This window comes from Amia ocellicauda, chromosome 17 (genome assembly GCF_036373705.1).
Source record: "Amia ocellicauda isolate fAmiCal2 chromosome 17, fAmiCal2.hap1, whole genome shotgun sequence".
NCBI lineage: Eukaryota > Metazoa > Chordata > Actinopteri > Amiiformes > Amiidae > Amia > Amia ocellicauda.
In genome coordinates, this window is record NC_089866.1 from 11,900,059 (window position 1) to 11,926,100 (window position 26,042).

The window sequence follows — 26,042 nt, forward strand, 5'->3', positions numbered from 1 at the left end:
TACATGAAAACTGCTTAAATGCGTACATCTGTATTCAGTGGGTCTTGAGACTTTGACACTGTGCTTTTAATGATGTATTATTTAACATACTCCTTCAATAGATATAAGTGGGAATGGTGCTCTTTTCCTTTAAACTAAATGAGTTGGCAAGAGACCTCACAGATGACATTGCCAGCTCCTAAGCAAAACGGTTGTACTGTTATTTCCAAGTCCCAGTCTCAGTGTGCCACTCCATTTGTAAAATGAATCGGTTGAATAATAATAGTAATAATACTGTGGTATATAAGTCACTAGCCTTCGCTGTGACTACAAAAGTGCATTCAAGCTATCGTTGTCACAGAACTGCAGTTTTACATCCATGTGACTGAACTCAAATCCTGTAAACTGTCATAAGTCAAGTTTGGAGTTATAGCAATATTCTCAGTTTCAGGAGTAAGTGTCAGTTTCTGGAGCCAGTAAACTCTTCTGGGATATAATTAACAGATGTTTTTCATTAGAAAAATAGAGGGGGGGGAGACCAGTGCTTACATCTGTTATGTAATACAGTTCTTAGTGGGAGTCTGTTCTCCTACTTATATTTTTTTGCCTAAGGTGATGCTCCTGAGCCCCACAAGAGTTTTGTTTTACCACAACACTCGGAGTGGACCTGTTAGTGTATTTATCTGCGATTAAAAAAAAAAGCCAACCTCAGCACTATCAGTTAAACATGGCACTGGTTTATCGTAATGGACATTACACGGGTGATATCAGTCTTATGTTTCAGTAGAGGTTTCTATGTGATTTTAGTATTTGCTGTTAGAAAGGTTTTTATTTTGTTTTGCTTTGGGGTGGGGGACTCTAGTGCTGTCCTTGATCTGAAATTTGCAGATGGAATGCAGCATGATGTTATCTGTACAGTTTAGATATGGTATAGATCTATTTTTTCAAGTACCAAGTGCTTACAAATTGCTAAATTGCTAGGCTGACCAGTTTTTTTATTTTTATGAAGGTTATCTGCATTTTGCAGGTGAATTAAGTCAGCCACCTTCAACCTTTTAATGTGCTTATAATCAAAAGTTTCACATGAAGTGCTATGTAAATGTCAAATATACTTCCCCCCAAAGCATTTTGCTCCTGATCTTTCCAAAGAACATTTTTGCAAAATTGCAGGGTACAGCTATGGTAAAAGAAGATGTAGTTGTTGTAGAACATTTTGTTCCCTTACACCACCCTTATAGTTGTCTTTCTGGATTTGGTGTGCAGATCGAAGAGGTGCGGTGAGTTTGGCCCTGGAGCACGAATCTTTGAGCTACTGAACCTTTGAAACCATAAAGCCTGTCAACCTGCGTAATTTGTCCTATTACAGATTTGGTCCAAAACACTTTGTTACACATTTTTCAGCATTGATAAGAAATATCAGCAGTCTGACTCTGGGGAAAGGGGCCATTTAGGTGAACAGCTAATCTTTGGATCACCTTAGTGTCAGTTGAAAGATGCTGATGGTGTTCACAGAGGTTTTTACATCACAGAGTTTTTTACAAAAGAAAAAACAGATAACATGAAACAGGTTAACAACCAGTTCCAGTCAAACCCTAAGAGAGATCAGGATAAATGAGGAGGAGGTACTAAAGGGACTAGCAGAATTAAAAACAAACAAATCACCTGGGCCAGATGGTATATTTACAACAGTACTTGAGGGAAAATGAGGGAAATGATTTATAGGCCGCAAAGTAAAATATTCCAAATGACACAGAACAGGGGATGTGCCAACTGACTGGAAGACAGCAAATGTCAAATCCACAAGAAAGGGAATAAAACCAAGCCAGGAAATTAGAATTTTCTGAACATGCAACTGCAGCTGCAGATCATGTGAAAGCATATGATATGATATACTTAGATTTTCAAAAAGCTTTTGATAAGGTTCCACACCAAAGACTGATCCTCAAATTGGAAGCTGTAGACATTCAGGGTAATGTAAGTAGATGGATTATGAACTGGTTGATGTATAGGAAACAGGGTGTCAATTAGAGAAGTTGCTTCCTAATTGTTCCACATTAGTTCCACAGGGATCAGTACTAGGGCCTTTGCTTTTTCTAATCTATATTAATGATCTGGACCCTGGGATAGTTAGCAAACTTGTCAAATTTGCAGATGATCCTAAAATAGGTGGCTCGGCAGATACAATCTCTGCAGCACAGGTTATTCAAAGGGACTTATATATTATTCAGTTGTGGGCCGACACCTGGCAGATGAAATTCAATGTGGACAAGTGAAAGGTATTACATGCAGGTAACAAAAATGTCCACTATAATTACACTATGGGAGGAATAGAACTAGATGAAGTAACGCATGAGAAAGACCTAGGAGTCTATGTGGACTCCTCACTTTCTCCATCCAAACAATGTGGGGAAGCAATAAAAAAGGCAAACAAAATGCTAGGGTATATTGTCAGAAGTGTAGAATTGAGAACAAGGGCAGTAATGTTCAGACTGTACAATGCACTAGTTAGAGCTCATCTGGATACTGTGGACAGTTCTGGGCTCCACACTTCAAGAAAGATATCGCTGCTCTAGAGGCAGTTCAGAGGAGAGCAACCAGACTTATTCCAGGTCTGAAGGGAATGTCCTACTGAGAGACTGAGGGAACTGAACCTTTTCACCCTGGAACAGAGGAGACTACGTGGGGACTTGATCCAAGTCTTCAAAATCATGAAAGGCTTCGACCACATCAGACCAGAGGAGCTTTTCCAGATCAGCAGGGACACAAATGGAAATTGGGCTTCAAGGCCCAACAGGAGAAAACAGGAGACACTTCTTCACACAGAGAGGCATCACAATCTGAACAAACTCCCCAGCATTGAGGTTGAAGCTGAAAATTTGGGAACATTTAAAAATAGACTGGATAGGATCCTTGGATCACTTAGTTATTAACGGACACCAAATGAGCACGATGGGGCGAATGGCCTCCTCTCGTTTGTAAACTTTCTTATGTTCTTATGTTATAGCAAGAAGTCTCAACTGACAAATTATCTTTAGATAATTTTTCTTTGTGGTTGTATTGATTATTTTGCTTTTTTAGAAATATTAGACTGGAATGTACCTTGTTTGCCCTGTTATTAATATCTTGATAGGTTAATCTGCATAAATTCACTTTGATGCTTACGTTTTATAGAAAATGTATTTATTAAGAAGGTAAATGGAGAAAATGCAATGAGGATATTGCATTGATGATGATGAGTATTGATGATAGTTTGCCATAAAAAGCGAGACAATTGTCTATCTAATACTCCAGTTTTGCCTTGAGACACGAAGCATGTAAATAAAATGAAAGTAAAACACTACTTGTCCTTACAGCTCAGAGGCCAGAAACTGCTAGGTTTGTGTGAATGCCATTTTTCCCTATGTCTTTGACAAGTACGCATAAATGTACTACCTGCGTGGCTTACTGGTGTTCAGCTACATAGATTTAGAGGTATGCAGGCAGGCAGGGTTCAATGATTCAAGGACTTGGTGGCCAAATTTCCAGCATGGTCTTGGTGGAGAACATGGAAGTTTTAGTCCAATTCTTCTTGAGATGCTCCAGAGGTTTGTTTCCTTGGATGTTTCTACTCCAAGATTTTCTACTTCGCTCCTTGTATTTCCACTCGTTCAAGATGATTTTTAGACGTTTCACATGCATAGTTTCTGACCTCTATTGAGGTTAGAGGGCTGGTACTATGGGAAACCCACTACCATCTGTGCTTAACCAGGGGTATACATCATACAATTTATATAAGTTATAAATTGTTTTGCGTGAATAAAAATGCAATGAATATATGGACCATATATTTTGGTTGTATTAATTCTTTCACTTGTCTACTATAAATAAATAGGATGACATCCTCACAGTGGGCCCCAGCAGGAATAGAATAGTACAGTCCTGCACATTCATTATAGTCGCTTTCCTCTGTGCTCTTGAGTGTCTATGGCTACTTGCTGTACTGGGAAGGCCTGGTGTTCTGGAATAGGTGTGTTGATGACTCGACAAAGAGGAGAAGAGGGGTATGGCATTGACTGAAGGGCAACCAGTAAGACTTCCCCCTCTATTACTGCCTGGTTCATGTATAGCTTTTTCAAGCTGCTAGCTCTTCTCCATTCTGTGTGTTTACTATTATTTGAAATTCATAGGAGTCTTTATGCAAATTCATTGAAAACAAGGTAACTCGCTGCAAATGGTTTGCTTATATGAGAAACGACAATTTGTTTTACTTGATGACTGAAGCTACGTGACTTGAAGATCATGATGATTTATTATTATTTTTGTTATCATCATCATCGTCATCTCCGGTTGCCCATTATCGCCTCCTGTCTGGCAACCCAATCATCTTCTGGCTTAAATTGTTTTAGTCAAGATCATCTTCTTTAGGTCATTTTTGACAGTGGTTAAGGGCAATCACTCACTAAAAGAACATAATTTAGTTTTGTGGTAGTCTTTTGTTTCAGCTTTTTTTGTTGTTTTTTGAAGGAGCCAACAAGCAATGCAAATAATATGGCGATGTTTATTTGTATTTGGCTCAAGCCCAAGGTGAAAGTGGTGGTGATGTAGTGAGCCCTCTGCAGTTCTCTCCCGCTCTGTACACCACAAGCTGTAAAAAAAAACAATGAACCGCACGCCGTTACACAGTAGGTATGAAGCAGAGTTCAGGGTCAAGTGGGTTAAGTATTTCATAATGCTACAGGCTGCAATCTATTGAGCCAGATTTCAGCAATATGAATATACATGGCTGCTTTGTCAGACCTGCAGGAGATGGGCGATTGGAAGTGTGGGCTCCATTGCTCTCCCTCAGTGTTGCAGTTGGAGGGTTGTTACTATGAGTATCCCAAGGGAAACCCAACTACCATCTGTGCTTAAACAAGGCGAGTGCAGCAATACATACTCCAACCTGTCTTTTTGTATAGTAAAACAGGGCTTGTCACCATTGTAACTGTGTTTGGATGAAAATTGACACGTGGGGGAATTTTAAATAAAAGTCTGTGTCCATTTGGAGAGGTGTGTGTTGTGTGTGGCGGTACCTCTTTCTCAGGCTGGTCCACCACGGCAGTCCTTAATGAGCAGGATGTGGACACGGGTTAGGATGACTTTTCATCCCCTGTGGCTTCAGTGATTTCTTGCCTTTTACTTCTGTGCTTCATGCATCTGTAGAGATATTGCTGCTTCCTGTTGCAGGCTATTGCAGGGTGCAGTCCTGTCCGACAACTGTACTCTACTGCACTGCACTGTAATCCACTTCCCTGTGCTTTGATGCACTGTACCATGTAACCTGTTGTACTACGCTGCACAAAACTGTACTGTATTTGAATATACAATATTGTTCTCCATTTTGCTGCACTGCAGAAGACTGCAATTCATAAGTAGTTTACTACACTGTATTATATACTCTTATACTGTCCTGCACTGAAATCTACAGTTTTATATAATTTTGTCTTATACTGCATTGCTTTATGGGGCACGACACCTTACTGTGCTGTAATCTTCCACACCATACTGAAATAGGCTGTGAGAATAACCCGTTTCCCCGACCTCCTTGTTTCGTCCTTGTCCTTCACCTTGATGAGGCGGAGCTGTCAGCAGCACGAAAAGAGATCTGGCCGGCTAGTGTTAAGGACCGGGTCCTGCTGAATGGGCTCAGAGAATGGGCCCTTGTGACACCTTCAATGAGAGTCGCCGTGGTGCCAGCTGCCACCCAGGTTGCCTTTCAGTCTCACAAAGGCGGCTGGCCGTTGCCTGTCAGCACTATTGACTCTCTCAGAAAGCCCCCTGCCGCACTGTCCCCTCTCCTGGAAACAGTAGCCCATTAGGCTCTCTCCCCCCCACACCACTGCAGGGGAGGCATTTAATACAAACAATAACAACAACAATAAAAATGACTTCAATAAAGATAACGTATCTCCCTTTGCTCACCATTGCCCCTTCTCCTGTTGATCTAGGAGATTGTGTCTTTATAGATATAAAACACAATTCACAATCCATCATTTCCAGGTGGTAATTCAGAATACAGCTTCTCAATCCATTTCCTGGCAACAGTCCTCCTTCCCGTGTTCTGCTCTGGAAGATTTAAAAGCATTAAAACAATTAACAGGAAAAACATGATGGACTCTGTACTGCTTTCAGGGATTCACTCCCCATACTTCAAGCCTGTGTTTAGGAAACCATTGTCCGTGACCAAAAGCTTGTGCCTGGCTCTTCCAAAACAGGAACTGATGTCAAATCAAGGCTTCATAGGAAGTTTAATGATTTATTCTTTGATCCTGGAAAATAAGGAGCTTGCCAACCTTAACCGAGGGTGGGGCAGACATTTGAAAATGTTGGTGTCTGAACTCTTTGCGTCTGAATCACTGATGAATTGGAATGAGACTTCTGTAGCCTTAAAGAGTGGATGTTGAGGCTGTAAATGCTTCAGGCCTGTACCATAACACCATTTGGAAACCATTGTGACATAGTGATAAAGCATAGATGGGTATAATAAACCATGATACAAACCAAGCTAAGTACATCTACATTCTCTGCTATAAAGTCTGTTTTTATGTAAATATTATATATATTACAGATAATTACAAATATTAATGAACTGATAATCTTTATCCTTTTTTTCCCTCTCTTCCTTCTCTCATTGCCACCTCCCTCTTCCTATAGTTACTGTTATTGTTATTGCCATTTATTTCCTAGAAGACATTCTCTTATGGTTACCAGAAAACACAATTTCAATAAGTGCATACATTCATACAATATGAAAAATAAGCCCAGTGTAAGTTCCTACTGGAGTCTAAAAAGTATATTTGTAAACTTCAACAGTAATTGCTTAATTGGATCTTTTAAATTGTATTGTTGTATTGTGACAATCAGTATTGTCAGCTGTTAAATGATTTGAGATTGGATTTCAGCTAAGGATTGAATTAACAGAGAGCTCAGTTGGAAGCAAAAACATAAGAGACCGGGCCTAATCCAAGACCAGGTCTGAGACCATGAACTGCTATGGGGACAAATCCTCCAGCAAGGTGTCTTCAGCAAGGAAATGTATAACCCTTGTCAACTTCAGGGAGCCACAGAGTCATGTAAAACTGGCTAAACTTGCAAAGGACAACCCATCCCCCAAAATCAGTACTGAAATCCAGTAGTTTGAAACTAAATCCTTCCTGTGACTGCCTTCTGCCCCCCCCCCCAAGTAGAAATAAAAAAATGTTTTAGCTCATCAGACAATTTTAATAATTATAAACAACTGGATAAAGAACATTATCTAAGACTCTTGAATATTCCAACTTTTGGTAAGCTAAACGATGTGTCAGGGCAGGTAGCACACCTGTGAATTCACAATGTCACCCAAAGCTTATGTGGTCACTGAAAAATGACTTCAAATTCACTCAGTCCTAAACTCCCAGCTCCACTGATGTCATGTCTTCAAACATTCTCTGGTGACCCTGCTGGGGTCCGCATCTGTCTCTGGAACACAACTTCCTCTCGCTCTCTTTAATTATCTCATTACAGCTTCGTCAAGGGCTTTATTTTTAATCCCCAGCGCCACGGGGCCCAGGCACTAGGAGCGAAGTGAAATCTGTAAATCCATTCAAACAGGCTCCCGTGGCAGGGAGGCATTCGACAGGGAACATTTGGGTGTCGGGGAATGTAAGGAACCCGGAGAGAATCGGATGCAAGGAGGGTAGGTGGGTGGGAGGGTGTTGAGGGATGGGGGGCACAAAGCTCCAGGGATCCCCTAATTTTTACAAGAGAAAGCTAATTGGTTTTTGTTTTCAATTAACACAATCCTTTGAGGGAGGAAATTTATGTTCGCTAAGGCCTTCATAAGTAAATGCGTTTCTGGAACTGGAGACTAAATGTACAGATTGGAGAATAAATCGAGCGAGATAGAGAAGGATGCACCTCTCTGAACATAATGTAGGGAGGTGCTAAGGTTGGGGACCAATCTTTGCCATTTGTGACAGAAAGAAAAAATAAAAATAAAAATCGAAAGCATATGTTCCAAAACACATTCAATACTAAAGGTCATCAAAAACATTAATGGAAACAGATAATGTTTCTCTCCCTCCCTTCTTCCTCTCATAACCACCTCCCTCTTCCTATAGTTATGGTTTCTATTTATTAAAAGACACAAACTTAAACTCTTAGTTCCCTCCAAACATCCACATTTCACGAAACATAATGCATATTTCAAGAAGTGCATCAATTCAGGCAATACTGTTTAAGTCCTAATTAAAGCGAAATAGAATCAAGCAGAAAATACAGTGCAGTAGTTCTATCGGGCATAATATATCCCTTCATTCTGTAACCCCCCTGTCCATCATCTTATACCTCAATCCTTCAACTATTCTCTTGCGCTCTCTCTCTCTTTCTGCTACCTGCTGATTCCCATTAAACCTTCAGCGCCGACAGATTGCTGTAAAGAGCAGCATTAATATATAACGGGCTGTTGACTGGCTGCTGTTGGGGTGTGGTAGGATTTCTTTCACACTCAAGGGCTAGGTGCTGTAAATGGGGCAGTGGGGGGTGTCCTGCAGGTTTGTATTGTGCTGTTATGGTGCATTCAGTCTGACAAAATCCACCCTGCCATCAAAGTTAAGCCTAAGGAGAGCCCTTCAATTTATTTGAAACGAGTGGCATCAGAATTGTCAAGTTCTAGAGGGCCAAATATGGTGGTAGTTTGTCTTCTTTCATTCTATTACATCCCTGTGGGATAAACAAGGATCCCGTTCTCAATTTCAGAACTGTCTGCCTTTTCTTTTGTAGATGTATTCATTTTGAACCCTCACTCGGTTGATCTGGCCTGTAGTGATGACAGCGCCTACCCAGTCACCGTTTTTCCCCATCATGCAGTTTAATTGTGGTAGCTGGAGCAGCCTGTGTATGTTGAGATGTCTTGCACTGGCAAAACAGTGGGCCGGAAAGGCTACGGTTTCTTACATATCTGGCCAGGCTTGTTTCTGTTCCTGCATAATCCCTTTAAGGGCATTCCAGTTAGAATCAGTTATAGGTGTGTGTTTTTTTTTCTCCCCAAGTGGTGACGGGTAGTTTCTCCTAGCTCCAGGCAAGGGGAACTCCAGCAGGCATGGGCTTGCCTGCAAATAAGGCTTTCCTCTCTTAACTGAGCATCTCCTTCTTTAATCAGGGTGTCTGCTTTAAGAGTTCCCAGTGTCTTATCCAGGGCACAATAAGCTTGCGGCTGCGATAATTCCCTGCTCGTTCTCCCACGTGACGAGACTTCTTGTGACTTTGGGGTCTAGTATTTGGTTGGAATTTTTATTCTTTGTAGCCACTGTTGGCACAACCCACTATGGAATATAAGATCATCATCACTGTTTTGTTCTTCAATGTAGTTTCTGTATTCTGTTTTTTGTTCTATATTATGTAACTTTAACAATGTTTTAGCAGTCTTTGTGGAATGGGAGTTGCAATGAATGAAGACTGAGCAGCCATCAGCAATAAGAAATTAATAAATGGTTATGTAAACCTAACTTAAAAGAAGCAAGTGGTTCTGAGATGTAATCTGTTTTAAAGTGAAATTAATTTTGTTTGAACTTTGATTTTGTGATTTGTTTTTATTATTTTATTTCTTTCATTTCCGGAGTCCAGGTGTCTTATTTTATGCATTCCGTGTGTCAAAATGAATTCCATGTGAAGATGTACATAGCCCTGCATTTACATAATCAACCAATCCACTTGAGTCTGTTGACTGTAGCCTGAAAAATGAAAATGACAGTGCAAATGTTTTTGATCAGGCTTCTTTTTCTTTTTTCTTGTTCTGCAAGTGAATAGCTTGGCCCTCTTCCTTTCGAAGGAAGTGTTTTGAAACTGCTGCCGCTCTCTGGTTTTGTCAACATAATCAAAAGTGCTCAATGTAATTGCTGCTGTTACTATCTTAATTTCATTTGTGTGAGCGTGGGCGTACAGTGGCTAGGGGTGTGAGTGCCATTGCAAGTTTGCTAACGAGCATCTGTCTCAACAGCATGTCTACTATCTGAGTATGTGTGTGTCAGTAGTGTGCGCCTGCAGTATGAGAGTACTGTATCTGTTCATACCATTTGTCATGACACAGAGTTTACAGGTCTCTGTGTGTGAACAATTCCTTCTGTACCATGCGTGTTGGTCAGGGATGTACAGTGCCAGTGTGTCGGTATGGTGTCTGCAGTGTACAGTATGCGCAGTCTGGGGGCGTTGGTGTGATATGCGGTCATGAATCTTACACTTGTCTGTGCGTGAACAGAGTTCTGTATGCGTGTCCCCTCCGTGTGTAGCTGCAGTGTGTGGTATCAGTGATCGGTTTCAGTAATTTGCATCTGCGCTATGCACTTTGTCTGCCTTGTTGGCATCTCTGCAAGTGCCGTGCCTCTACAGTCTCTGGCCGGTTAAATCGCCGTGGAGGAGCACAGACAGCAGCTACTGACGGGCTGCATCTCTGCGCTTCTGTAGCTTGGTGGCAGCTGTCCAAGGCACTCTGTGGGCTTCGCCGATGAATTCACACAGGAAGTTTTGGAGGGCTGTGTACTGTGGTTGTCGTCTTTCTCTCTCAGCTCGGTATCTATGTCGATCAGCCGTCCTTTTGGGCTCTGACTCGACATGGAGGAGATTCAAACACAAATAATGCAATGTTAACGAGCCTTCTGACTTCACCATTCTCATCAAGACCGGCGAAAAAGAAATGTCGCCTACCAGTTACTTTTTGCACGTCTTGGGTTTTAATCAGAAATGCTTTGAAAGCTGAACCTTAATTTCCTTAATGAGCACAAGATTGCATTACAACTAGGTTATAATAGCATGCTCATACTTCATATGCAATCACAATTAATTTCTACAGGAAGTGATGTGTTTCTGTATACATAATTAGATTGGAATTACAAACGGTATTACCAGCATCATCTTTGTCAGAAAATCTCACAGAATAATTCATTACAGTTAGGGGAAGGGGGAATCCAAGGGATAACTAGCTATAATGACACATACACGAATGCAAATTGACAACCTGATGAAAATAATAAAATCATTCATAAATAAAATAATCAAAACACACAAAGGAAGCAGTGGAGCTCATTCACATCCTGGAATTGTTGATGTTTTGGTGCCACATATGGTTGCCAAAGTCAGTCTGTGGTTTTGGTGGTTTCTAGATAATAGGTCAAAGTCATTAAACCCCCCACTTTCTCTTGTTGCATTTTTGTCACCCACTCACTTAATCGTTACCTCCCCTCGGATGATCCTCCCCACCTGTGAAGCGATGGCAAGTGGGCATCCTGTCAATATCATCTGGAGAGAGTGTGATTTCTCGGGCTACGGAGGAGAGCGTGTGAATGAGGAGTCCTGTTTGTGTGCGCTGAGAGAGTCTAATGGGAACGCATCCATCAGCCATCTTGACAGGCTGCATAAAGCTAATGGCACTTTCTTCTTCTCTCTGCCAAAGCACTTAACACAATAAATATCAACATGAATGCATTAATACAATCAGTCAGGCCTCTTCTAGGAGCTTCTTTCCTCTTACACTGCTAATCTCCATGGATCTTCATACTAATTTTCGGTTACTGGTTGAGAACTTTGGTCAGCATCCATTTTCTTTCCCATGTTTAGGAACTTCAGAAGATATGAACCCAGGCCTGCTAAACATCCACATTGTGGGTGTAATTCAGATGTTGCTTGAGGTAATTCTGTTTGTAAAATGATAGTAGTTGTTTACATTGTGATTTTATATAGGGCATGCCATAGTTCTCTGCTTTGCATAAGGATTCACTGACTAGATATGCAGATCTCTTTACTTTGATGCACTGGATGTGTTTGTTAATTACAGATGCGTGATTGGAATGTAATGTGTAATTGCTGTGATGTGAGCCAAAGCCAGTGTGCCTCTTACTCAAGAAACTGCTGAGTATATACAGGCAACGATTGATCCGATACTGCCCTCTCTGTCTCTCCATCTCCTCTGTCTCTCTTTCTCTGACTTTCCATGATTTGTCTGTTTTACTGTATTGCTTTCCCACTCTCATCTCCCCGGATGAGAGGTTGGGATTGATTTGATTTATAGCAACTAAATGGAGTGAGATGGACATCATGGTTTCCTCTAATTTGTGACCTTCCCTTATCCTCTGCTCTCTCATGACCCCTCTTGTGCTCCTCCTTTCCCCCCCTCTCTGTCTCTTTCACTCACTCGCTCTCTCTCCCTCTCCTCTCCACTCTTCGTAATCAAATTCAAAAGTGCTGTCATGGGCAGGACGTGATTAGTTGTTTTTGCCAAAGCACTCGAATATTAAATGACAGCTGGAACGCACTAAATGACGGGCACAGTAAACACAGGTAAATAGCCCCCATTCAATCTCCCATTATCCCCCCCCCCCCACCTGCTTCCTGTCTCATCCCATCCCACGTCATATTTTCCTGACAGTTGTCCCCTATGCAGAGTATATACATGTCTCAGCCTGTGGGAGGCAAATTTTCTCGTCTCTATTTTACCGTACCTTCTGTTTTCTGGACGTGCAGGAATGTGCAGTATGGATGGCAGCACATGGGGCTTACATGGGACTTTACCTCAACCCCCCCACCCCCTCTTGAGAGAGCATGCCTGTGTGTGTTTGTGCTTGCCATCCATCGTAACGGAGCCTCAACGCTTGCAGCACTGACCCCGCCCCCGGGACGACAGCGTTACAAGTGCATTCGCTCCAGACGACGGAAAACGAAGAAACCAAGCTAAAAACCTTGAAGACTGATGGTGTGTGCTACAAGAGAGCGCGGGATTCACTTAGATTTCTCCTATCAATGGCATGCCAGCAGTAGTTCCTTGTTTATTTATTGTTTCTTTTCATTAGCGAGAACTCCACGGCAGCATTATCTCTTTCCCTTTGTTTTTTCCATTGCAGTCTTTGCTGTGTAGTTCCCTTGTTTTGGATCCACGCAATCTTAAAAATAGACGAGAGAAGAGAGAACAGAGAAAAGAGGCTGTTTGCAAGCTTAGCTCCCTCCCTGCTTCCCTTTCTAGACAGTGTCAGTAAGTGCAGGGAACACTCTCAAAGGCGACCGAGCTGTCACTGTACCTCTGACTGCTGGGGTCTGCAGTGCTGTGCTGTATTGCTTCTGCAGGGCCAGGTTTTAATGTGGCTTTCTGAACCGACTGCTCTGCCTAGAGCTACATTGAAGGGGTATTTGAAAATGTGCATCCAGTGCAAAAGGCAGAGGGTATTTCCAAGTAGTAGTGTTGTTGTTGATGATACTTATAAATGTAGGAGAGTAATTATATAATACTCATATACTAGTGAATTAACTGAACACATCCAAGAGAACTCCATCTCATATGAAAAATTCCAGGGAACTTGACTATACTGCAGGTTAAAAGCCACAAAACTCTGAACGAATTATTACCAAGAGATTTAAACCTTTCTAGGCCAAGACCACACTAATGCTTGGGTACTATAAACAAATTGATACATTTTGCTCGGCTCCTCTGCATCTTCTGATTGAAAGTTAGCGATTTCTCAGGAAGAGAGAAAATACATGTATTATTTAATACCTGCAGCGGCGTCCAAAAACAAAAATCAGTGCCCTAAATCTATGTTTTCAACTAGTATGTAAAATGGATATATGATGTTTGTGTGTGTGTGTATATAATATACACACATACATACTTATGTAAGAGTCTTGGGGGCTGTCTCTTCCTTCCTCTTCGATTTTGCATAACGAATCCAGAAATGGGCTTTTGTGTGTTACTATGGAAACCGGAAGCTGGAGGGGCTGTGGAGGGAGGTGAAGGGATGGGAGGGGGGGGGTTGCAGTGGCATTTCACAAGTTCAAAAGGAAAATCAATTGGTGGCAGAGATGAAGATGAGACGGCTTACTATAGCTTGTGCGGTTGGACCACTGCTGAACCGTCGTCTCGGGCACATCCCTGGTGCCTGATCCGCACAGCCCCAACAGAGCTACAATAAACATTTTTTTTGTATGAACACTCTCATTTCACTGTAACCATCTTTTTTTATACACTCTGAGCACTGTTACATCAGCACTAGTTTTTCCATGTGCATTATTTTCACTGTAGTTGTCAACCGAAATGAGAGAATTCAGTCAATAATATTTCTTAAATTGGCCCGTTTTGAACACGCTGAGAAGCTATCGTTGACCGAGTATTGACCATAAACATTTCTTGGAGACTTGGAGTCCATGAATTTGTCACTAAATTTGGAAAATGTGCATTAGTAAACGCCGTGAAACCTGATTGCAGCAAGAGAGGTGTGGCCTACTCATAAACCAGACTGGGCTGTTATCTGAGTGAGTTCAGTGTCTGGCATTTGTAATAATTGTGTTCTGGGTTGTGAACTGCATTGCAAGGACCTTGCAGATTTTGCTCACTGTGCATGTCAGTGACTCCAACCTGCAAGAACTTCACAGAGCCTGCTTTTAATTTGGATTAATTTATTTTAGTTTTAGTCTTTGAAAATCAGCAATAGAAAAAGGAAAAAGTATCGATTCTCTTTTCGTTCCTTATTGTCTACTGGAGGTAAGGGGTATTGGCATGGCATCGGTTTCGTGTGAGTGCAGGAGAGAGTGAGTTGAGAGATTTGCTAAATTTCTGTGACCGCAGTTAATAGAGTAAGTGGCCCGAGTGCTTGGGGAATATTGACATGGAGCCAGGGAGAGGGTGCTCTGGTAATGAAAGAAGCTGAGAGGCTGCTGATGAATCCTGGGCCAAGGTCGGCCCCTTGTCTAAAGGTGGGGGATAGGAAATATGGTTAATAATAGGGTGCGTCTGCCTAGAGGGATTTTCCCAATGTTTAGACCTAGGGTGACATTCTTAGATCTCCTAGGTCAGAGATCTGAAAGTACAGGTTTGGTCTGTCCTTCGCAAGCAATGATCAGCACAGTGCCTGGCTGTGTGCTTCGAACGGCACTGTTGAGATCGCCAGAGCAGTTCAGAAATGACTTCTCTCTGCAACCCAGGCAAGTGCAGAGCCACACTAATATATATATATATATATATATATATATATATATATATATATATATATATATATATATATATAATTCTTTGGCATTCTCTCCTCCCTGCAAAATGTTACTCTTAGCATTTCCAGTCATTTGATTTTTTTGTGTTGGTTTCTTTTATCCCCCCCACCCCCCACCCCCATCTGTCTCTTATCAGTGTTTAAAGGGCATATTGCTCTGTGAAGAGGAAAAGGCACAGCTGGAAGGCAAAACAGCAGGACTTCATATTAAATATGTGTGTGTCTGTGGGGGGGTAGTTGGCTATGTGGGAGATGCACCTATTGAAGGCTTACAGTACTAGAAACAAACTGTGGCAACCTTTCACGACTGCTTCCTAATGCATTTAACCCATTGGCTGGGGTCCAGCAAATATCATCAGCACACCTTTGTATCTTCTCTCTAGGTTAGCATCCTAAAGGGCGTACGAGTACCAAAGAAAAATAAAACTTCATCTGCTCTGAGTTTGCTGGCAAACCAGGGTTGCCCTTCCAAAGTTCCTTAACCTCTGTATCCTCTAGTCTGGGCTCAGACGCACAGCAGAAGGAATAGTCTGATCGCTCTATCTTTCTGACAGTTCTGGAGTGCAAGCAATCCCTCTATAGATCTTTTTTGGGGGGAATAAATATATATATTAAAAAGACAAACTGCAGACGGCAGACCCTTTATTCTATTTCTGACAGTTAGTAGATGCACAACCACCCTATTGCATCATGGGTACTCTGTCACATCGGTTCTGTCAATGTCAGACACAAACTCTTTTTTTGGAAAAGAAAAAAAAAAAGAAAATACATCAGCCTCTTTTATTATTATTATTATTATTATTATTATTATTATTATTCCCCTTTACAGAGTACTAGAGTAGGCTATGAATTTTAGCAAGAACTCTGCTCGTTTTTGAAGCTTTCCAATTTCATAGCTTGCACGCTCTATTGACCTAGAGCTAATTGTATTCTGGGATAGGAATAATACCAGCCACAATAATAATAATGATATCAACCCACACACTGTCACACCCTCTGCAACAGACCCACAAAGACCTGAACTTACTACTCAACCCTTGTGCTGCAACACAAAATGATAAATCTTTCAGTACAGTGTAGCAACCCTGCTGTTTATAAATGCAATACACATTCTCCTAGTAAAGGACTTGCATGCTTCTCATGTAATAATTCTGTTGCACTTCATTATAAAGTTTTAGTCTGAATGGATTTGTTTGCTCTCAAGTGGTATAAATGACACCACACCCTGCCAAGAGCAATAATCTTAAGCCCCATTCACACTGAAATGCCTGAAAATTGCCGCCAATATTTGCCGGCAATGGCCGGTTCAGTTTGGACTACCAAGAACTAGTCAGGAGGGAAAGGCAAACGATATGTCAATCTAAGTGTGTATTTGCGCTATGAGCAGTTCATCAGGCTGTATGTTTGTGTTTTTTTATTGGTATATTACATCTGCCATATGTGTGACACTTGTTAGCATTACATACGTCAACCTGTTGGTTCATCAATAACACTCAGGATTGCTGCCACTATATTATTTTCAACCTCTGCCATTTCTAACGACCTGATCCATTTCTAGTTATGGTCACAAGTTCTTGGTCAAAGGTGGCTTAACCTTTTAACCTTAAAATGCATCCCTATTCTGATTGGTTACGGCAGTTAGCTGACGAACTGCGTCCACACGCAAGGACTTGACACTGAATTTGCCGGCAATCATTTTCCTGCTCCATTCACACAGACCATGCCGGCAACAAAATGCTTGGTTTTAATCTCCTTTCTTTGATCTCCAAACTGTTTTACAGGGGTTCCCTGGGGTATTCCCACTCCGTATTGCCTGATGCAACTGTGGCATTAATAGAAGTTGTGCATGAGGATGAGCCTGCACTGTGTTAGTTAGAACTGTATTCACACATTCTCCTTCTTAACTTAATTTAGACCCCAAAGGCAAAGTGAGAGCCACACCTCACCCCACTACACACTTCTGAGTCATGGACTGCCAGACTCTCCCTCTCTTTTGCGAAGCAGTCCCACATTAATATAAAATACTCCCTACTGTATCTCTCTGTAGGTCTTCCGATTGTCATTCTGACCAAGCTCTCATCTACACAGATGCAGCCAATTTTGACTTAACTTGTCAAGATTAACATGCTCATTAGCCACAGAGCGAAGACTACTATAGAGCTTGAAGGATGGGTGCTTTACAGGACCAGGGTTGATGCCTACTGAGTAAGGATTAGTAGACAAGAGTCGGATCAGCATTCAGAGAGCAGCAACTAGGGGGTGGTTGAGTGTTACTCGACGTCTGTTGTACTGCAGAAACAAATGTGGTCTGGAAAAACACTCTTTGTAACTCATTTTGAACAGATTTATTATTCCTCCCTTTCTTGGGAAGATCCAAGGTTATGCAGATTCATTCGCAGGCCCATTAAGACTGACTAGAGGAATTAGAAGCTTCCTTTTTCACATTTCAAATAACTTTCTTTCCAATTAACCTCATTCAGCAGTTTTTCCTCGGCTCCAGTTGGCATCCGTTGTCTTTCCACTTCTGCTGAAGCCCGAGTCATCCTTCACTCCACAGCTTCTGACACGTCCCTTTGTGTCCTCAAGTCAATGGTTTCAAAGACGTTTTTGTGAGATGAACAATAGACTCCCATTGAAGGGCTCCAGTTGATTGTCTTTCCTGTCTTCTTATTTATTTTTTCAGTAATTCATGTTCTTTTCTGTTTGTTTGTTTTGTATATAATGAAGTGATGCGAGACATTGTTTCCCCAGTGCACAGTGTGCGTAATCTGCCGGTCCCCAGTTTTTTTAACAGGCTCTGAGTGTTTAGGCAGACTTGGCTGGAGAGCACAGTAAACATTGTAATTGTAGCGTGCACTCACAGTATCACTTCCATTTGCTTTGTCGATGGTGATGTAATTGGCCTATTTTTAATGGCTGCGTAACTTTACCCCAGGTATTAAGTAGTCTTCCCTTCTCTGCAACTGCGCTGGGCCTTGTGCCATGAAGCACTACAAAAAAGTTTGGGAGCCCCCCCAGAAATAACCTAAAGACAGACAGGATGAGATTGTGTGGTTCTTCACTGGATTACTCATCTTTCTGTGCTTGAACTGTTCCTCATGCACTGAATGGTGGTAAATGAACAGAAGCACTGAGTAACAGCACACAAAAGTGAAGTGTTGACTGCTCTGTTCGCTAAGCTAATTATGTGCACAAATAAAGCAAGCTAAATCAGTCCTTAGCAAGTTGTCACCACACAGTACTCCTCACACTGAATTATTCACATGCTTTATTTTAGTATCCTATATAAAGATGCTCGAAAGTAAAGTTTTATACCCAGTGTAGTGCGGCACCATCTTGGACAAGAAGAGAACGACTTGTATACTTCATGGAAACAATATTGTACGTTTTTTCTCTTCTTCATATATGGCGTTAGTTATTTTTTATGGGTATAATCTGGAGAATAGACTGTACAAACCAGCAAATACAATAAGTGGAATAAACATTTTGACTTATAAATTGTAATTAATTGTAGAGTTTGAAGGTAGCTTGCCTCCGGACTGGAGCAGCCAGCATCTGTGGGAGAGCTGTGCTGAACTATTGGGGTTTTACAGTTAGTTGTAATAATTGCACAGGTCAAACTTATACATGAGCAAACAAGTGCACAGATTCGTTATTTCTTGTAATGGATGCCCTTAAATAATTTGCTTACAGTACCTTTCCACATGATTCTTTCTGGGCACAAGGTCATATACAACTGGTTTGTGATTTCAAGGCACATGAAGCATATATTGTAAAAGACTTATTGTGGACAAGAAAACTGTAATGTAAATCAACTCTTCTTTTCTACAGAAGTGTAACAAACCCCCACCCAAAACCCTCATCCCCCACCCCCCAAGATTGTGACTTTCTCCCCAATAAATATGCTGCCATAAGGTTTGGAATACTCTGTTTGCATGGCACTGTTTGCCAGGCAGTTACACTCACTGATAAAGCCCTAGTGTAATTGATACTGAATTTCACCATCAGGCCTCAGAGTGATAGCAGAACAGAGACTTGACTTCTGAGCTGGTAATACAGGGTCCTGCCGGGGCCTTCCCTCCTGTGTTTTGTCCCAGCCCTGTGTTCCTGAAGGCCCCAACAGCGCTCCACTGAAGCCCGCGAGGTGTTAACCGCATTCATATTTAATGGCCCCCATTAATAATGAATGGTGAAATCTGCCTCCCGCGAGCGCAGTCTGGTTGCAATGCGAGTCTTTCTCCAATAGTGACCTTTTAAACGACGCCGGTTTCAATCTGACGGTGGCCCAGGTTTACCCCGAGACCGATGCGCAAAGCAACCCAGGGACAACCTCTTCTGTATTCATGATAAGCAGATGCCAACATAGACTCTGCAATTATACCTCCCACCGCGGCACCACTTAAGACCGAGACTCAGCGTGAGGTCTCCTAAAGAAACGCTCAGGAAGGTTTAGAAACTCGCTTTACAGTAACCCTTTCGTATTTTTCTTTTCTTTCTTATTTCTTCTTGACTAACCTCAAATCTCTGGACTCCAGAGTTGCGCCATCAGTGTAAAAATAGACCTTGACTGGCTGAACTACCCAGGAGCACACAACCAGACAGTTTCATGTGAGGAATTGAACTTCCTTCATTCCTTCCTTCCTTCTCAGTTTGTTTCTCAAGGTAAAAAGGGATGATAAATCAGTGTCCACTTAAACTCCCAGCAAGTGATCTGTACTTCAAAAGACCACAGACCCCTCAAAGCAGACACTCCCTGTGCTCCGGGAACCAACAAGTGATCTGGCCATCGGTCACAGTATCCACACATGTGAGCCGTGTGCTCAGCAGTTTCGCCAGCGAGGAATCGGCGTGATATTGAAAAAAGCCTGTTAACAGCCCACAGGCATGTTTCATGTAACCACTTCTGAAGGAGACTGTCCACTTTCTGACATTTTGTGTTTTTTTTTTTCTTTTCTTTTCTTTTATCATTACTAATGAAATCTCTGCTCTGATTCCTGGGAAGCTCCAGGCAGCTTCTCCCGTTGTGTCTCCCAAACTCGATGTTGCCAAGCAAGGGCTTTGGCTTAGCCTGCAGTAGAATTAATGTCCAGGCTACGCATTAATTAAACCATTTAAACACAAGCTCTATTTGATAGGCTCATTGAAAGTTTTCAACTAACATATTACATTAAAACAGGCAGTTGCTGATGCAGTGCTAACATTTGCGCTGTATCTTTTGAAAGTGCTGTACTTTGCTCTCTATTTTCCCCTGTGTTTTTTTTTATTTTTTTATCAGATAATATACTTAACCATCAAGATCAAGTACCTATTGCTTATCTTGTTCCTTTGGGTTATGGTGACTTACAGTAAACGGCTCTTCTACTCTTTCTTTTTTCTGATTTCAAAGAACCAGCAGTTAATTTCCCAGCCCATAAACTGCTGTCTGGTTCCAGATTTTCATATGTCTCTCATTTTGATGGGTTCCAGTTGAAAGGGAAATGAACACTCCATTAAACCGACCATAGTATATAATTCTCTGAAGGAAAAAGGTGTATTTCAACCATTTAATTCGTTTTGTAGAAAAACACGGTTGACAGTACTTTGGAATAAAACATTTGATGACTCGCAAATGTTTGTATTAAATGAAGGCCTAACTAAAAATACCACTTCTAAATGTTTCCTGTATATAATACACTAAGTTATTCTATTTATAGGCATATCTCCCTTGTCACTATAGACACTTGATTATGATGTCCTAATCATTGACAGAGGAGATTTACAGACGATTATTACCGAGCAAGCCAGTCCAATCTGCACAATAACAAATTATTTCATTCCTACATGTTCCCAGCATTTACTTGAACCTAGGTTACTTTGGCCATTGGCTGTGTGATCATTTCCCTGTACACTAGTTGGAAATGAGTGGGCTGTAAAAGCCTGTTACTGTGAGCAGCATACTTAATTCTTGAATGGATTTCTCCCTGATGAAAACGAGAATGCAGATTTTGATGAAGCAGTGTGCTTTGGGCCGAGCTGGCGGTGAGGAGAGGCTTCACGAGGCCTGGAGAGGGGGAGTCTGTGGATTGATGGGTGATGGAAAAAACTAAAAAAAAACTTGCACATCAAATCAAGTGTAGCAGGGTGGGGGTCTTCCTCTGGAGTCTAGCAAAGCATGCTCATACCTATTGGTCAAATACAAGTTGCGGTCTTCGGAAAACTGAATTCTGAGAAAAAGTAGGTGACTACCTCCTTCTCAGCCAACCGACGTTAGAAAAGCTGGGAACAAGCCTCCATTTTATTTATTCATTTATTCACCTTCTGTTAAATGATTCTGAGCTACTGTGGCTGGTTTGGAGTCTATAAAACTAGCTCGTTGTGGTCTCTGCAGATGTTAGGAGGGTCCTGATAAGCATGTGCAGCAAGCCCAGGCAGAAACAGTAGAAATTCCTCTGTGTTTGACCTCGGGCTGGCAGGCTAGTAATGGATACCTGTCAGCTCTACTCTGCTGATGAGATGCAGGGATCTTCTAGCAGCTCTTCAAATTCCCTCCACCTCAGAGCCCAGCGAGTGCAGGCCAATGCTATGCTTTAATACATATTGCAAAATAAACCCTTAGGTGGACATCTCTGAGACTAGTGAAAGAATACACTGGGATTCGGAGTCATAATGTTTACAGATTGACTGCAACTGAAGATTAGAACACACAGAAATCTTGGGAATACAACAACAACAAAAAATCTATTGGAATAAACTATTTTGAATCAAATTATAGATTTCTAGCTACCATTTTGCTGCCAACCATTTTATTTGTGTAATTTTTCAACGAGGTTAACTCGTGCCTTTGGGGTAGGATTTCCGTATGATTTCCAGATGTTTGACTCTCAGTATCTACCCAGCACCCCTCTGCTACTGTGTGGAAATGTGGGGGAAGAATGTAGTGATTTTCTTTGTGGGAAGAACTAAATTTTAGGCCTTATAATCATGAATTTGGGGATTTAAAAAAAATTACAAAGCAAGAAGGATCAATGCAATTAGAGATTTAATACACAGGGTATTTGCTAAGACTTATGATAATGTGCCGGGAAATTTTCATATTCATTTGAGGAACTATACGGTAGATCATATCAACCTATTTGTGGAAGCTCTTGGTAAAGGATTAACTTTTTATTATCAAGGTGACTGTAAGATTGTAGAGGTATGTAGAAAAAACAGATAGCTGCTCAATCCAGACACCTGAAGAGGAGATAAATGTGCTTTCAGTTTAGAAAATGAATTGCCTTGTATTGTGCTATCAGTCCATGACCTCCAATAACCTCCCCTCTCCCCAACAACACTCCCCCTTCCATACCCCCACATTTTGATTCTGGCTCATCCCTTGAGAAGTGTGGGTAGATTGGATTCTATGATACATACCAGCACAAACCAAGAAACGAGTCTTTCCTATTTCCCCACTTGTTCCCAGGTGACTCTACAATGAAATTGAAGAAATAAAATAAATACAAACTTAAAAAGACATTATAGCTACCAAATCCAAGCCCTGATTAGATATATAGATTGATAGCTAGATATATACATTGATTTGTAGATAGATTGATTGATTTATATTGTGGTTGCCGTACTGGGGTTTCACGGCACCGCACTCTATAGATTGATAGATAGGTAAATTGATGTGGGGGAGGAATGTTTGTTGCCCACAGTATAGATAAACTGCAGTCCTGCTCGAAACACTGTGTGTACCAGGAAGCTGCTGCCGCTGTGTGCCTTAGTGTCCATTGTTTTGTGTAGGTGGCAGTGCGTGGGCGTAGCTTTTGTACCTGTCGGCTAGGCCGCAAGGGTTGCATCTACTTTGATTCAGCCAGGAAGCAATGCATACACACACCTCTGCAGGTTGGGTAAGATCATCAAATCTGCATCCAGGACTTTGTTTTTTCTTTCTGTCTTAGAGCTTAAATACTGTGACCAATCAATGCCTTGTATTCAGCCATTTTTATCCCCCAGCTTTAGGGATTTGAGTTGCTAAGAAAGAAGCATACAGCTGCGTTGAGTCTGCCCTCCTCTTGTTTAGTACATAGTTGTTTCTCTATCTGTCTAAACAACTCTTTAATATGTTCACTTTTAATTATACAGAGACACCCAGGGGAATACAACTGTACCAAACGCTCTGCACTGTTAGTTCTGCATGGGCCCACCTGCTTAAAATCCACACATTCAGGTCCTCTGACTTAGACCAGGCTCCAAAAGCAGCCCTTTGGTACAGTATTGCTAATCATGATATTCTTTGGTACACCATGCCAGTTGCAAACCCTTTTAAGAGCAAAGGTTTCAATCAAGGGTAATCTGTGGCAGGCAGTCCTGAACACCCTTTCCTAAACGGGTAAACTGTTTTGGAGTCGGCGATTGCACATTCCCGCCGGTGTGACAAAGAACAGATCCCAGCCGATTCCATTGTGGGCCACTTCAGCAGTGATTTTGTTTTTTTAATCACTCTTCAATCCTTCAATAAGAATTTAAATAAGCATTTGAGACCATCAGAGTGTATCCTTCATCCTTCTATCGCTTTTTACTACTGTTGTAGTTGTGGTTGTTTTGTTTTGTTCCTAATTTCATGTTCTGTTCTGTCAGGGTGGAAGAGGACAGTTGGGTATTGTTTTGCTGTATGCCCGCAATGGCTTTGCATAATGTGTGGTGTGTAGGATTTGTTTTCTTTTTGGGTAGTGCAGCTGGACTGTTTGAAGCTCTTGTATCATACCCCAGCGTGCTGCACTGCAGTGGGGGAGGGGGTGTTTAAAAATTGTGCTGCTTAAAACCACATTCTTTAATTTCAATATATAACTTCCGTATCTCATTGTTCGGTTTGTGTTTTGCCAAAACCATTTGTTCCCATGTTTTCAGACTGTGTGTGTGTGTGTGTGTGTGTGTGCGCGTGTGTGCGCGTGTGTGCGCGTGTGTGCGCGTGTGTGCGCGTGTGTGCGCGTGTGTGCGCGTGTGTGCGCTCATGTGCGCTCATGTGCTCGTGGCATTCATAGATGAATAGGTTCAAGTGCAGTAAGATCACAATCATATGAACTATGTGATAATTGGTTCTAGTATGCCATCAACAGTTGCAGTTAAATCCAGAGGCCCTTCTCTCTCTCTGGGCTGGAGAACCCTGCTATAGCGCAGGGAGGGAGAGCACCAATCCATCCGGTTTTATAGCCCATATTTAAATTATCGGTGGATCAATATAATGTTGTCTACCTAAGCAAAGTAATTGTGATGTAGAGATCTAGAATGAAACCAGGAACTTGCCGGTCCAATGCTAGTTTGCTCCTTTCCTAAATTAAAAAATGAAAATAAATTTAAAAAATGTTTAACTTCTGCAAATATTGAAGCTGAAAGGTGAGATCTTAAACCTGCTCGATTGTAGCTTCCAGGACCAGGACAGACGTGCTTTTATGAAAGAAAAGATAACTTTTTTTGCATGCAAAGGATAGATCTGGAGAAAACCGAAAGCTGTAAACAGAAGAGATCATGTAATAGCTAGCCCTGATTTAGAGAAGTACATAAATAACATGAAATCTTTTTGTTAGGGTGCAGGAGATGAAGAAAATACAGTTCAGTCACATCGCAATGGTGGGATGATTGGTGGATATCTTTCTTCTTTCATTATGATCAATATATATTATCTTCAGTTGTTTTTCTTTTGTTTTTTTTCTTTGTGCGTTTGAACAATTGTTAATGTAGGCCGTAAGCAGCGCATATATAACTATTTACAAAGCCTGCAACTCGTACGTAAAATCGGATCCGTAAACGATAATAACAGAGGAAAAAAGCCACTTCTTATACAGTCCTAATAATGTTAGCTAGGGCAGTGGGGACATTTGTTTGTGGAAGAACTCCATTAATCAATTAACTTTTTATTCTCTTGTCGTTGTTTTATTTTCTCCGCCTGCTAAAGCTGTACGATGGCCAACCTGCTGCTGGTCCCCAAACGGGTGGGCAGTGAGCTGTCTAATTCTCTGCCAGTGATTTACTGACCTCTATCTCTCTCTCTCTCTCCCTCCTCTCCTTGCAGTCTGCTGCTTCGTGGTGCACAAACGCTGCCATGAGTTCGTCACCTTCTCCTGTCCCGGCGCTGATAAGGGCCCCGCCTCGGATGTAAGTGAAGCCCGTTCTCCCATCCGCTGGCGTGTCTGCGACCAGTTTTTTTTGTTTTTTTGTCTTTTAATTTATTAGTGTACGTCCTGTCTACTGCCACTGCTTGTCAAGTGTGTCTGGGTGTGTCTAGGTGGGTGTGTTTGTATCTGTGTGTGTGTGTGTGTGTCTGGCTGGGTGCCCCTAGTCATTTTCAAGTGTATGAGACCTAGGAGAGAGAAACATCGCATCTGAAGCTGACTAAATTTACATTGCTGTGGGATCGCCTCTAACTCCTCTTCTGAGTCTGTACCACCCAGCTACATGGAGCTGTCTTTCCAAACCCTGATTCTACCAAAACCTTGTGACTCCCACCCTCCCTTCATCTGAGCACTTAACCTTGAGGAGGCTGTGTGCTCCAGAGGGTAATGACAAGGACTTATCGTAAAGGATCTGCCACTGAATCAGTGTGGGACCCTGAGCGAGTTACTTAACCTGCCGTTGTTGTTCATTGTGTAAAAAAAAAAAAAAGATTCTGTCAGAGACTCTGCCGCAGCAGTTCCTAGTTTACCCTCCCACCTAGTCTCTGTGCAGCCTTTTGCATAAAGCATCTGCTACATGACAAATTATTCTTGTTATCATTCTTATGAATTATTTAAGATAACGGAGGCCTTAATAGAACCGTTTTGTTCTTAATCCATTTCCCCATTGTAGGTGGAGATGCCAAGAAATGATGCAACAGGCACTCTAGTCACTCTGTCCTCAATTTGTTTAATTGCTTGTTCTGCGATCACTCTCTTAAAAACTCATTATGTAAACCAATGTGTGGTGTTTGACGGGTGTCGGAATCCCGTAATTGGAATGCTTTGTTTTGCATGGGCCCAACCGCTTCCAACTAATAATTATATTAAATAATTGACCTAAGTGAGGGGAGTTCAGAAGCCCAGC

General features: G+C 41.7%; 1 protein-coding gene across 1 annotated transcript in view; it reads left to right on the forward strand.

The window, feature by feature from the left end:
* The window catches only part of LOC136713189 (protein kinase C beta type), a 139,953-nt gene that overhangs the window by 36,143 nt on the left and 77,768 nt on the right, over positions 1–26,042 (forward strand). The window contains exon 3 of the mRNA XM_066690223.1: positions 25,036–25,118. Coding sequence (XP_066546320.1) covers positions 25,036–25,118 — 83 coding nt within the window. The remainder of the gene's footprint in view (positions 1–25,035; positions 25,119–26,042) is intronic.